Source organism: Brassica oleracea, chromosome C1, assembly GCF_000695525.1.
Source record: "Brassica oleracea var. oleracea cultivar TO1000 chromosome C1, BOL, whole genome shotgun sequence".
Lineage (NCBI taxonomy): Eukaryota > Viridiplantae > Streptophyta > Magnoliopsida > Brassicales > Brassicaceae > Brassica > Brassica oleracea.
Window position 1 is genome coordinate 18149869 of NC_027748.1, and position 14487 is coordinate 18164355.

General features: G+C 34.3%; 3 protein-coding genes and 1 long non-coding RNA gene across 9 annotated transcripts; 2 read left to right on the forward strand and 2 right to left on the reverse strand.

Annotated features, from left to right (window-relative positions):
• Nucleotides 1-726: 726 nt before the first annotated feature.
• LOC106324609 lies at nucleotides 727-1809 on the forward strand. Its single transcript, XM_013762549.1, has one exon. The coding sequence runs from the start codon at nucleotides 847-849 to the stop codon at nucleotides 1681-1683; it is 837 nt and encodes a 278-aa protein (XP_013618003.1). The 5' UTR covers nucleotides 727-846; the 3' UTR covers nucleotides 1684-1809.
• Nucleotides 1766-3746, reverse strand: LOC106324617 (protein S-acyltransferase 10-like). 3 transcript variants are annotated; one of them, XM_013762561.1, is made up of 10 exons: nucleotides 3650-3746; nucleotides 3560-3602; nucleotides 3349-3470; nucleotides 3242-3317; nucleotides 3099-3177; nucleotides 2885-2946; nucleotides 2447-2530; nucleotides 2269-2352; nucleotides 2121-2187; nucleotides 1766-1976 (listed from the first exon to the last, which is right to left on the reverse strand). In XM_013762561.1, exons 3-9 carry the CDS (start codon nucleotides 3383-3385, stop codon nucleotides 2184-2186), a joined length of 426 nt encoding a protein of 141 aa, XP_013618015.1. In that variant the 5' UTR covers nucleotides 3386-3470; nucleotides 3560-3602; nucleotides 3650-3746; the 3' UTR covers nucleotides 1766-1976; nucleotides 2121-2183. The 3 variants fall into 3 exon arrangements, with proteins under 3 accessions (XP_013618015.1, XP_013618021.1, XP_013618030.1); XM_013762567.1 differs by having other exon boundaries at nucleotides 3099-3178; nucleotides 3243-3317; nucleotides 3393-3477; nucleotides 3560-3740; XM_013762576.1 differs by having other exon boundaries at nucleotides 3099-3178; nucleotides 3243-3267; nucleotides 3349-3484; nucleotides 3560-3740.
• Nucleotides 3747-7534: 3788 nt separating this feature from the next.
• LOC106296610 lies at nucleotides 7535-8676 on the forward strand. The gene is made up of 2 exons (XR_001261264.1): nucleotides 7535-8197; nucleotides 8425-8676. It is a non-coding gene; the product is annotated as an uncharacterized LOC106296610 (long non-coding RNA).
• A 1571-nt stretch (nucleotides 8677-10247) lies between these two features.
• LOC106313568 (probable protein phosphatase 2C 46) lies at nucleotides 10248-12326 on the reverse strand. Of its 4 annotated transcripts, none has more exons than XM_013751437.1 (5): nucleotides 12042-12324; nucleotides 11573-11967; nucleotides 11136-11503; nucleotides 10798-11034; nucleotides 10248-10708 (listed from the first exon to the last, which is right to left on the reverse strand). In XM_013751437.1, exons 2-5 carry the CDS (start codon nucleotides 11874-11876, stop codon nucleotides 10484-10486), a joined length of 1134 nt encoding a protein of 377 aa, XP_013606891.1. In that variant the 5' UTR covers nucleotides 11877-11967; nucleotides 12042-12324; the 3' UTR covers nucleotides 10248-10483. The 4 variants fall into 4 exon arrangements, with proteins under 4 accessions (XP_013606891.1, XP_013606883.1, XP_013606872.1 ...); XM_013751429.1 differs by having other exon boundaries at nucleotides 11573-11951; nucleotides 12042-12323; XM_013751418.1 differs by having other exon boundaries at nucleotides 11136-11951; nucleotides 12042-12326.
• Between the last annotated feature and the right edge of the window lie 2161 nt (nucleotides 12327-14487).

Below are 14487 nucleotides of genomic sequence, written 5' to 3' on the forward strand. Positions count from 1 at the left end.
CGACACAAATGCCTCCAAATATCCGGATATTTGATCTGTGCCCACCCCTATTTACGGATATAATTTTATTTTCTTTATATGAAAGAAATTCACCAATGTCAAGGCCTTTTTTATTTTTAATTAATTTTAATTTTATCTTTTATGTATTATTTTGAACAAAAATGTCATTTAATATTAATTAACAATACAAGTATTTTTATATATTTTTACATACACATACAAGTGCACCTTGATGTGAGCACTTTGTAACTAAGTATTCACCACAACTGAAGTATCTAATTTTTTTTTAAGTTGAAATATTTTTTTTTTCTTAAAGCTTCTTTCACTACCGACCAAATTGTAGTAAAATGATTTGTCTTAATAATTTTTTTTTCTTTTTTTTGAATTATTATCTATTTAGAAACTATAATATGAAACCATTGGTTTGACACGATGACTATCTTAAATTCATAACATAAAAATAAATAAATAATAGTAATTTTTGTTTTTTTACCGAAAAAACAAAAGAAATCAAACATTTTAACAGAAAGAACCAAAAAACGTAAAACCGAATCAATATCCAAATTAAACAGATTTATTGTTTTTTTATTGAAAATAATGAAACTAATAATCACATTCTCCGCAAGGCGCGGATTATTACCTAGTTTATAATTAACTGAGACATAAAAAAAAAGAACATTAAGTAGGCTTTGAATCTTTGATTGAACAAATCAACTTTGTCCCCTTCACGTGTCTTTTACATTCACAGGTCTAAATAATATTTCATTTGACCTATCTGTCCCTAGCTCTATATATATTCAACTTCAGCTTCTTTCTAGCTAAAGCTTCTCTCTATTTTCATCTTCAATGGCTGCCTCCTACCACGTTCGCTCTTCTAGCTTACCATCTAGGCTACACTCAAGTGGTCTCAGTCATATCCAACTCCTCCTCAAGAAGCTACCTACAGATAATAATAATAACAGCCTCTCACTTCTGTCACAGCTTTACCACTCCGTCTCTCATCTCTTCAACGAATCACCTTCTTCATTGCTACTCCCTCATCACTCCTTCTTTACTCATCTTCTTGATCTCTCCCTTGTACACCTTGACTTGTGTTCCAAGCTAAGAGACATCACTTGCCGCATCAAGGACTGTCTCCGTGACCTCCGTTCTGCTTTCAGACGGAGGAGACACGGTGGAGATTCCACCATCCGCCGCCACGTTATATCCTTTATCCGCTCCAGGAAAGCGGTTCACAAGGATCTAGCTAAGCTACTCTTGTTGCTGAAACATGCCGACCACTCCTACTCAGGGCCAACTCATCATTTGATCACACTGCTCCGACAAGTTTGTTCCCAGACATGTCTTTCTTTTAGGACAGTCTTGTTGTCGTTATCCACATCAGTACCAAAGCCAAGACCTTCTAAGTGGGCTTTAGTTACCAAATTGGTGATCAAGAACGTTACTAATACAGGTGCTCAAGTTCAGACAGGACACAGAAACGAGTACCAGTTGATGGATGAAGAACTACAAAGATTCTGCACGGCGAAAGAGATAAAGAAGGAAAGAATCAAGTCATTGAACACAAGCTTAGATAAAGTCGATATTGTAGTTGAAGATCTGGAGGAGACGCTTGAAAGCTTGTACAGGCGTATGATCCAAGCTAGAGTCTCTCTTTTGAACATAGTCTCTTTGCATATATGATTAATTTTTATTTTATTCACTGGAGTCCATGTGTATATATGTATACAACTTCACTCATATTTTAAGACAAAACATGTTACCTTCACTGATCAAACCCTAAAAAAAAAAAAAAAAAAAAAAAAAAAATTTAGCAACAACGACATTTCAGCATATCTAAGCAAGTGTAGGATCTTGATCTATCCTCAAGTTCGTAGGCAGTGGGCAACGAGTCTAAAGTATCGTTACCGCAACAGACGTTGTATAGATTCCTCTTGATTCCTCTACTAAAAGGATGCACTCGTTCCGGCATATTCCTAACAAAAACAATAACAAGCTCTATTATCACATATCCAATGTAAACAACCGATCAACAGACACATTTTAACAGTTATACAAAGAAACTTAGTTTTCTCTAAAGTAACTTGGTGTTAATTACTATAGAAGATGAGTTGAGATACCTCATGTATGGAATACGTTTTCGTCTCACAAGTTCATAAGTGCTTTGATTCGTCAGAATAAGGTTAGCTGCAGGAAGCCAACGTAAGCAATTAGAAGAAAACGTATGAGATTGCGGTAAGTATCAGGAAGAAGTTAATACACACACACCTGTGAAAAAGCAAAAGAAGCAGCACGAATATCAAGGAGATCACCAATACGACAAGGAGTAGTATGATAACTGCATTCTTCCACCTGTTCACATTAATTCATGTTTAAACTCATTAGGATTTGCTTAGAACTAAGCCAAAACACGAGAAGGAGATGAAAAAAAAAGGGGTATTAATACCAAGGCTTGGCTACGTTAGTCAGGTAGTCAATGTACATGATGAGTGTCCAGATGCATAGAGCACTCTCCTCACAGATGTACCACCTGAGATCATGAAAACAAAACAAAACTTAAATTACAGTCCAGCTTTGGTTTCTCTAACATGATTGGACAATTGTAACACAGTGCAACTCTCAGGCTTTGGCAGGGGTTTTAGCAGAATTTAGAATGGTTTTTCTGGCCTACGCAAGTTCCCAACCAAACACAGTGATGATCAAACTGAAGAACATTTAGAAAGGAAAAAACTAAAAACAAGTTGGCCAAATGAAACATAGGGAGATTGACCTGCTCCACATGACAATAGCCGCATGTCAAATTTCTGCAGGTTATATAAATAATAGCAACAATTCAGTATCAGTAACACTCCTTCCTACAAATAGTAAGCGTAGATTTAAGTACCTTAAGGATGTTCCAGGAGGGTACAAGTCCAAAACCATCTTCTGGCACCTGAGGCAGTTTTTCTGGAAGCATGTCGCTTAAATAATGACGTAATGAAAAGGTATAAAGACAACAACAAGAGTGTGACACACAGACAGAAGCTGAAGTAGAACTCAATTCCCTAAAATTGTTAGTGGACGAGATCAACAAGGACAAGGATAATAACAAGTCTTACAAATGATGTGGTAGGTGCGTATCTGTACAGTATTGCATTGGTTTCGTCAACATCCCTCATTGCATCAATAACATACCTAGAAGACGAGAAAGGAAGAAGCTTTTAGGGACAGTGCTGAAACAAATGAAGGCCTAATATAGAGTGGCGAAGAGCCACAAGTGACGAAATACTGGAGAAGAGTGACAGAGAACAAGAAGAAGTAAGAGGACATGTGCGTGCCTGTTAACAGAGTACAAAAAGAACTAACTACCATGGATGTAGCCTAGTTTTCTCGACGAATTGAGCATCGCAAACCAGAAGGAAGCCGATGAAGACGAGGTGGAGCGCAACTAGTGCCAATTTTAGAAACAGAGAAGATCTTCGAACTTCGAACTTCGAACTTCGAACTTGCAAACAACCAATTTGGGTCAGTGAATCACAACTTAAGATCTCAATAACGAGACATTATAATTAGGGGTTACCAGGATCAGAGAGGCAAGGAAGGACGGTCCCTGGTTCGAATAACAGGGCAGCAAACGCCCATGGTTGACTCTCTCTCTCAGAGAGAATAAGATGTCCAAGATGCAATCTTGTAGAGCTGTCCAAACTCGAGAGAGAGAGAGAGAGAGTATAGATTATTAGTTGGCCATTGCCTGATTTTCTCCTGAGCCGCAAACAAGACGACGATGGAGATGAAAACATATTATTGTGTTTGAAAATCTTACTTTAGTTGGGCCTCTTTTTGTAAATTTGGCCCATTTAAAAAAAGTTGGAAAGCTATGGGCTTTAGATTTAGTTGTTTATGTAAAATGGTTCCGAGAAGCCGGTTTAAACTTTAGGAGGATGAACTGACTTGAAATCCAAATATAGCGGCCAGACAACTTATCAAAACGATACGACGGTTTCCTAATTATGTTCTGATGGTTGAGTTAGAGTCTGTTGAGTCTAAATTTCAACTGGACTCAGAACAAATATATGGAAAATATCAAAAAAGTCTACTTATGATCAAGTGATTTTTGAGAAAAAGTTAACCCCCTTTTTATTATCTCACCTTTAGCTCATGTGTTATTATTAAAATTGTCATTTCTTACGTGACATCACCACAAGCTCTGTTCTCTCACACCCTATATTCAAAAACCTTTTGTTAACTAGACTAATTACAAAAGTTGCCATTGATCATTAGATTATAACTTGACATAATATACTATAAGCTTTGACTAACAAAACAAAAGAACACGTCAACATTTAATGCGTAGTGCTACGGTTACGCAAATTAGGAAAATAAGTTAATGCATAGTCATTATTAGTTCCCTATATTCATCAAAAATATTGACCCATGATATATTTTCGTAATTATTATTAGTTTCCTTGCGGCATTCTATATTAGAATGTTGAAGGATTCATATACTTCCCTCCTACACGAAAGATTTCATAAACCCTTATACTCGATGGTCCTTACGTTTTGTGAGTTTTTTCTACATAACCTAATTTATGAAGACGTTGACCAAGTCGTGTAACTATATTCTTATAGTTAAATAGATTGAGACAAAAAATATTGTTTTGGTTTTTACAAATATTCATCATATAGCATTTTATATATAGTTAGACATTATATATATATATATATATATATATATATATATAAACACAATTTAAGTTGCAACAAATTATTTCAAAAAAAAGTTGCAACAAATTAAATGTCAATTTATAATTCGAGTTTTACAACACAATTTATAGTTAGAAATATCCATGAACTCCATACAGTATATATAGTCCAGGTCACACATTGCTACAAATTAAATGTCTAACTATAATGTCATAACGATGGTCTTATTAATTTCTAAATCATAACGATGGTCTATCAAATATACTTCAATGGACAATGTAAATGATTTGTAGCTTAACCATTTAAGATAGATAGATAACAAAAAAAATCAGTTATAGCATAACACTAATGTTTATAATCAACAATTATATATTTTAGAGACAACCAATATTGTTCTTGGTTTTTTTGACTATACACAATACGTCTATTTAATAATAACAACGTTACATGGTTCATCATTGTGTATGAGACTCCATTTTACTCAATGTTAACAAAGTTTTCTGCAAAACACATTCCATCATATATATTCATATGAGTTAAGGAAACTTTATTTTAAAATTTTAAGAACTTCATTTAAAAATTTATAGAAATCTAAGAGCCCATATAAACATTAAGCTTTATCAAACTTGCGGTCATGTAGACAACGATTTAGAAATACGGTTCAGACATGCAACTGACGGGTTCAGACATGCAACTGAATGTTTCATACTAACCGGGAATTAGGTAAGTGAATGTTTTAGAGATACGTCTAGGTTTGAAATTCCCGATCCTATGAAATTTAAACTGATTGTAATCAGTATTCAAATACAAATTCAAATCTTAGGTAATATTCAATAAACGTGATTTGCAAGGACAATTGTACATGATTGTTAAAAGTAAACTTCTAATAAATTTGACATATTTTTAATTCATGATTTTGGTAACATTTAATTATTACGTGTTTTCTAAATGGAAATTATTATACAATACCTTAATTATTGGTCAATAATCTGCTCCGCCAATAATTTTGATAAATTTTTGGTAATAATAGCGAGTCGATTATTATTTCAAAATTTTATAAATTACTTGACTGGTGTATGTAAGGAAGTTAGATTCTTGATTCAAATTGTTTAAATAAATTAATAATCTTACTTTTAATTATTTTCTTCAATTTTGTCATATAAAACGAATTTTGATTATGTTTTAAAATTTAAGGTAAGTTTTAATAAGGGGATTGAAGCGCAAGTTATGTGAAATTAAATAGGTAATATTATCTTTAATTACGGCGATTTGATTTTGTGTCATTAACGTACACCGGTTTGAGTTCTTAGTATATATATATATGTTGTCTACAATGCATCGAATCACCACACCCTTCTTCTCGAGATTAATTATGAAAGCATTCTCGCAAGCAAACTCATTGCTGGCTTTAACTCCGTTTCCGATTTGAAACCTTTCAAGACAATGTAGAGAGTGATAGTGAATATTGAACCCAATGATGTTCCATAAATTGATGCTTTCAGAAAGAGGTATATCATTTCGTTTAGTGAATTTGGTAAGTAGGTATGTTTAGTTTGCTAAACTAATTCTTTATTATTTCTCTCTATATGATTGAAAACCATGAGTTCTAAATATCCTTTTCATATCATTTTAGTTTTATCAGTTTTTTATTTGTTTCCTTATAATTTGTTTCTTTCGTATTTTATTTTTCTATTTTTCTATTTCTTTTGATCTTATAATGATAATTTTTATTATGAAATCAGTCATTATATTTCCTATGTTCTGTTTTGTCTTAAATTCATAATAAATTAATATAAGTTTTTGCATACTGTTATATATTTTTTTCATAAAATATATCTAATTTACACCTAACCAATTACACAAGCATTTAAAAAAAACAAATAAGCTTACATTATATATACATGTACAATTTCGTTTGATATATATCATTAGATCTAATATTTGTGCATATAACATTAAGATTTCTAATATCTATAGATTAAAAGTAATAACTTTAAAACCAGTCACATTATATATACATGCACAAATTCAAATTGATAATATCTTTAAATCTACTCACCTGCGCCCTGCGGGTTATCACCTAGTAGTATCGTATTTACAGTTTTCAATCGATCCAAAGAAACTTTTGTTGAGTCATGTCTATAAGACAATGAAATAAAATATAAAAGATGAAAGTGTTATTTATAAAAACTATTTCTCTTCCTCTTGTTCGAAGAGAGTATTTATAGTTGTAAATCTCCCTTCCTTTATTTTGTTGGCATTTATTATATAGATTTATTTAAAAATAATAAAAGGAAAAAAGTACTAAAATACATATAAAATAAATTTTAAAAATCTATTTTTTGTTTGTTTTAGAGCCTATGATAATACTGAGCTGGGTTTCGTCCAATCTATTTGCGTATCATTTCCATGTCTATTAAATACTCGAAAATAAGAACAATGAATTTTCTTAAAAGTGTTTTAATTTAATTAGTTTTAAATATAAACGCATTAGCATTAGGATTTCTGCCTAAGTACTCAGTATTAAAATAATTAACAAATTTGAAATGTATTTTTCTAAACTCCAATGAAATTATGAGATTCAAAAATATGTGTCACTTTGTGAGGGATTTATATATTTAAATTTACTTATATAATAATTATTTGAATTTAAATTGATGCTCTGTTTTGTATTTGAAATATTGTTTTTTTTTTAACATTTTGATAAATGCATTTTAGTTAAAAACTAAAATATAAATTGAAATATATAAAAAAATTGATGGTAAATTTTACTGGAAAATATAAAAAAAACTTTAACGTGATTAAAAACAAAATAATAAATAAAGTATATAATGATGGTCTTCAACTCCGGTTCAAGTCAAAAATCTAAAGAAGCTTCCTTCCTTTATTTTGTTGACAGGAACTATTAACTAAATGTAAAAAGAAGACCAAACACTTTTCTTGTCTTCAAAAGTAGTAAACAAAAGGCAAACATAATCAAGTAGAAACTAGAAAGAGACGAGCATGCGAGCACGTTCGTTCGTTACGAATCTTAAGATAAACAAATAAAAGTGGAGAGCACATCATCTCGTTCCCTTAAAGCCAACGTCTTCGCTTTTATTTACTGTTTACGTTTCCTTCTCCACGTTTCTGTTTATTAAAACAAAACCAAAGCAGAAGACAAGGCTTTCCCAACATGGCCAACTCCAAAAGATTGTAAGGAGGAAACTTCTTAGCCGATCTCACAGAAATATCACAACTAAAAAAGACATTGCCGCCATTAAAATCCAAGCTTACTACAGAGATCACCTGGAAAGAGATAAACACATTTCAATTTGAAACCTTGTTTTAAGTTTTTCTTTTGGGTGCAAATGTTAAATCCTTCTTTAAAGTTGACCATTGCTAGTGGTGTAGGGAAGGAGAGCATTCAAAGAGTTGTGTGAAGCTTCAGGCGGTGGCGAAAGGAGTGGTTGTGAGGAGACAAGCTAGAATAGCCTCACATTATATGCATGCTCTTGCTCGCTTGCAGGTTACGGTTCGTGTTTCTCCCATTAATTCCCATGAACTAACCCTAAAGTTTGCCATTGTTTCTTCTACCTCTCCGGTGCTTGTGACATCTACATAACACCATTGTGCTTTTAAACAAACTCACCGCTTTGTGACTTTTGTATATGTAACTAGTTAACCCTAATAACCTGCAACTTTACTCATAAACAACATCAGTCTAGCTGACATTCTCTCAATTTATTTCATGGAAAGTAGCAAGAAATACACATTCTAAAAGGATCCATAGAGTATATAAAGGAAAGCGAATCACAAGCAGTGGAAGAGATTTATACTTGGGACCGAAGCTAGTGGTGCCTTGGATGGGAAGAAAGGGTAAGGCTTCCATGGAGAGACACTATATTACCTGGTAGTTGACTTGAATCTACAGAATCTGAAAGTTATAAGCAAGATCAGTTACCTTTGTAGAGTTTGCATCAATAAAACCATCAACAGAGTCTCTATTTTCAACACACATAAGCAAAAGTTAATTAATATAAGATGTAGATCTACAAGAAAAAGAAACAGAGGTAGATCTACGAGAGAGCACTGAGATATTGGCGCGGCTCAATCAGATATCTAAGAGAATGCATATAATGTGGTTCAAGAAGATCTGAATGAACCAGGCCAATATCAAAGGGGACTCTTTCGTGCTGGTTCAGAGGAAGCCTATTGAAAATAAAGAAAGATAAGTGTGAGGAGAAAGTGAGAATGTCTGTCTGGTGGGAGTTATAAAGGAGAGGGAATTAAATTAGGGTATGATGAGAGAAGGCAATGGAAGGTATGGAGCATTAAAACCACATCTACTACCAACGCACAAAAGCTAGGTCACCACCCTCTTCACTCTCTCTCTCTCCTTATTTCACCTTCCATTACACATGTATCCATCAATCCAAACTAAACTGGCTTTGCAATGAGAACCAAAACTCCTTTGTCTGCTCCTCTGCCTTTCCTTCTTGAGGTTCATAACATTTTTAAAAATAATATATACTATAACCAAAAGAGATTGGAGGAAGAAGTTAAAACAACATCGAAGATGCTCTGTAATAAATATTATGGAATCTCGCAGAAGGAGATGGGGACACTGGCTGCCTGCAACCATTAATGGTCTTGCTGCTTTCTCTATCTTTCTTTCTGCTTCTGACAGCCTCAAGCCAGTTATGAACCTTCTCTTTCTCTCTCTCCCCATTGAAGATTCTCAAGTGAAACCTTTTAATGTCACATTGTAACACCAGAGCTTTGTGAAAGCCAGATTCCTTTTTTTTTGTCTGGTTAGTATGGGTGGGAAGCGAAGAACTATTACCCATATGTATTTACTTTTCTCTGGCTGCATTAACCTTCTCCGGTCCACCACCATTGCCATAAATTCATGCACAACACACATTCCCTTTGAAAATATATCAAAACTCTTTTAACTGTACCAGATCTCTTGTTCTACACATTATCAACATGCTTCATTCTTTCTTTGATATCAATGTCTCATTAAAATAACACTAAGCTACTAAATGGGAAAATAATATGTAAAGAAAATTATATTAGTACTCACGTTTGAGTTCAACCTTTCTCTCTACAACTACATTGTCGAGTAGGTTTCTGAAAATTAGATTTAAATTCCTCAGTAGTTTATTTTGAGTTCAGATATAAGCTTCAACTTACGGTCAGCTTCCTTTGTTGCATTACACTGGATGAAAAAACAAGTATCAGAAACAATTAAGATTGAGTTTGAATGTTTACTATTTTCTCAACAGCAGCAGCAGAAAGTTCCGTATCCAGCAAGGTTTACATTAAAGATAGCGTGGATTGCATTAGAAATCATTAATTATCAAATAAACTTCAAGCCTGTTAACAACTGAAAAACTAAGTGATGAGAGTCATGAGACACTTGTTCTGAAAACTAAGAAAAAAGATAGAAACAGAATGCAAAAATGGACCTGCAGCTGCAACGAGGACACGAATGCTCTCCTGTCACAAAATTACACACTCGAAGGTAAATAATTAGCAACCACTCCTCTGTGGGGAGAATTATTGTAATACAAAATGTATGACGCAAGAAAGGCCTACTACATTCATTCACCATCAACAACAATTACATCCTTCATTACACAAAGTTTGCTGAATAAATAAAAATTAAATGATTACTGGAATTGAGTTTCCAAACGTCAGTAGTGTGTGGGCTTTCACGTTACAATTATACATTCTTATACAAACAACAAAGGGAAACATTTTCATACGTAGCTACAAAAGATTGGGAATGTAAAAAGGAAGGAGGAAGTAACTTTTAGAGTTTCTTGGGGAAAATCATACCGCCGCCTCTGATAGAAACAGAGGGTCCTCCTTTGGCAGAGCTCATCACATTGGTGTCAAGGAAGATGACCACGACAGTGATGTCATCGTGGAAATGCCTCCTAACCCCTCTCTCTATCTTCTTCAGATCAGTATATCTCATTTCTCTCTTCTTTGCTGCAGCTTGCAGTGCCATCTTCACCAGTCTACGTGCTATCCCCTGCGTTCATTCACACAGTACGGGACATAGTCAATATTAGGTTTTGTAATAAGTTTTCTACTAGGGAGGGAGAAAAGGGTCAAGCGCACGTTTCGAGGGTGGTTCTGAACGATGTCAACAGCTTCTTGGTTGCTCATCTGTTCCCATAGCCCGTCTGAAGCAAATATCAGAAACTGATCATGTGGTTGGATCTCATGCTCTGTTATCGACGGTTCCCCACTCAAGATTGGCCTCTTCATCGGCTCGCGGAGTCTATACTTTGTGTAGAGTGGTTCCCTGTTGAACTCCGCCTTCTTAAGATACACGTCGCCTATGGATCTTGATATCTGCAAAGGATAAAAAAAAACATATCTTAGTCTAATGGAGGAACATGCACAAGCTGAGAGACCATTGAGAATAAAATCTGAATTAAGTTTGAGAAATGTACCTGAATAAGTCCCTTAACACGCCACACATTGTGCTTTAACACAACAATATGCGAGTCATCTGGATGTAAGGAGTGCATTTCCTGTCTAACAGACTCTATGCTCACGTTATGTTCCGCTGAGAGCTGAAGCGCAATAACCTCACCTGTCGCCTTCACAGCCCTCCCAAGAACTGCACGGGAATCCCCAACGTTAGCGATGTAGAGCATCCCTCCGCATATGACACCGACCAAGCAGCAAGACCCAACAGCTGCAATCTGTGGCTTCACCGGCCACTGCTTTGTCACAACCCCAAGAAACCCTTCTTCAGTCGCCTCGTAAGCCTTTCTAATTACATCCATCGACAGACAGGCTTCCTCTGCTGCAAATCCTACAGATTCAACAAAAGATTCAATGAGGTCGGTCCAATAAGAAAAATACAAATGATTCAGTAGCTCACTCTTTAAATGCTGAAAGAGATGATCGTTGACAAAGCGTGAGGTCTCAGGGCCGCCGTGACCGTCATATACTCCAACAAAAGTTCCATAAGGACCAGAATCAAGAGTACTCAGAGGGCCAGACTCAAGTTGGCTCTGATCCTCAAGGAGATTGTTGGCCTGAACAACCGCCATAGAGAACTCACCAAGTAGGTGCTGACCAGAGTCTTTGTACCAGAGCAACCCATCTTGTCTCCCAGCTGAAGAATCAGAGGAGGAAGAAGGCCAGAGACAAGCACTCAATAGTTTCATTAACGTAGCTAACATCCCTCATGTCATCAAAGAGAAACCATCTTTCTCTTCCTCCAGTCAAACAAGTAGAAAGGATTTAGCTTTATGGATCTGCAATTCAATAGAGCTAAAAAGGATATACAACCCAACTTGAATAAAAATCAAAACTTTTATCAAAATTCGAGGAACTGGGGTGGGTACCTCAGATTCTTCTGCACAACTAAAGCTGCAGACTTGGAGTCAACAGGGGTAGATATGCCAATATCTTAATCTAGACAAAGAGATTTATAGTAACAAGAGATCAGAAGTCTGATGAAGCTTACAAGAGGACGATGGAGATCTGAGAGAGAGTGATAGATCCGAATCAGATCCAAAGAATGAAGTAAGAAGAAGAAGAAGGACTTGGTGTGTCGTCGACTCGAGCCTCTCTCTCACGAAAGAAAAGGAGAAGTGAAAGGGCTCCACTGCTTGTAACCAGACAGACAATCCTATCCTGATCACTGGATCAGATTTTCTAAACCTAACCCTTCCTTTTCTTCATTTTTACTTCTTCTGTCCTTTCTTCTTTTGCATAACGGTCCTCTATCTTTCTATTACTTTTCACCTACGGGCACTAACTATTCCCTCTTCTTCGATTGGCACAAGATGGATATCGAAATTTTGAACATATTCCCGTTTTGTCTTTTTTCTTTTTTCTTTTTGCTATTGCTGTTTTTATTTTTTACTACGAAAAGACTATTTTATTATCTAAAGTCTAGATAACTAAACCGTAATAGATTAACCAATAAAACATATATCTCTATAGGAAGATCTTGCAGTCTTGGCTAAAAAATCTGAAATCTGATTTTGCGTTCGGTGTGATATGAATGTTCTTGAAGTCCGAAAAGCATATTTACAGAATCTCTATCTTTTCTAATTCTGTTGCAAAGCTTGGCCAAGCATGAGACTTCTTACTCATAGCGATCAAATCCTTGCAATCCGTTCCAAAGATCTGATATGTCGAGTGTTGGAGCATATTCTCTATCGCTCATCGTAATGCTTCAACATGAATGCAATGCAGACTCTCGCCATGGATAACTTCGTGTCTCCATAAGTTGAACATTCCCCAAGTTATTCATCTAAACCCATCCACACCCACTGAACTGTGCCATAGATGTCCATGACTCATCTATCATGCAGATATTACCCAAGTTTAAAATTTGGAGGTTCTTCAATACTGTGATCTTGTGGAATAGGTGGCACCATCTCGTTTGCGTTGAACCATGTTTGATACTCACTCTCTCATAACAAACTAGCTCCCATGGATCTCTGTCTATCCCTCTAAAGAGCTTGTCATTTCGGATATTCCAAATATACCAGATTATCCATGGATAAAGATCTTTGTCTAATTCTGGCTCGATAATACTGTTCTTTCTCCAGAATAGATAATCCATAATAGTATAAATACTTGGCACCAGAAAGATATATGGACTTGTTAGTGTTGTTGATAGGGACTAAGCTTATAGAGCTGACGGGCATTTGAAGATGGTATGAATTACAGATTCTTTTGGTTCTCCACATAGAGGGCAGTAGTTATGGCATCTCGCATATTACGCCATATCAAATTTATCTTTACTGTCACATGAGGTGTTAATCAATTACCATATAAGATGACATATTTTTTAGGCGTTTTTAATGTCCAAGCAAAAGTTTGAAACTTAGTTATAGTGGATTCAAGTACCTCTTTCTCTTCACTGGGCTCCATTACCTCTTTCTCTTCTTCAACCTTCAATAAATTATGAGCTATCCATATCCAGATTTAAACGTATATTGGTATTCTGTTGGAACTACCCGTTTTGTTTTCATTATTATGTTTGCCATTATCATCCGGCTTTCAAATATTTTAATACATTTTTATAAGATATTAGATTCACAAAAAATAAAATAAAAATTTTAATATAAAACTAACTAGGTATTTTGTCCGCACATGCGAGCATAATCATATTACAAATACTTATTATTTTATGTCTTATTAATCCAAAAATCGGCATTATAAAACTCTAATTGGTGAACATGTTGAAGAAAAAAATTATGCTAAATTCTTTGTTTTTCAAAATTTATACCATTTATGTTAAAATTTTAGTCAAATTATTGAACGGTAGATTCCACTTTTTTCTTCAAAATTCCACATGGAGGAATGAATTTATAAGAAAAAGTTTTCCTATGCAATTTTGATAAGAAACAAATTGAACAAAAATTTATATTTTTTTTTATTTTTTCAATTCCTCAAATGAAATTTTATTTTTTATTTTGTTTATTTTTTTCATTCTTCTAGTGGTCACCAACTGAACCTATAGTGTTTCACGGATTAAATTTAAACTGGTTTAAAGTGAAAGCAAGAACATTTATTTTGAACTCATTCACAAGTTAAGTTATTATTTATGATTTTAAATAGTTAAATCAAACATCAAATTATTTATATATGTCAAAAAATGTTCATCAAACTATGTACTTATTATTGTGTTAAAAGTTTTAAAACACTCATATATTAGAAATAGTTTAAAAAATATCTTTATATAAATTTTTTTGTTTGACTAATATTTAATTATAAATTATTTTATATCTTAGTTTTTAAATTTATAATAAGAAATATTGTTTTCAGATAGCA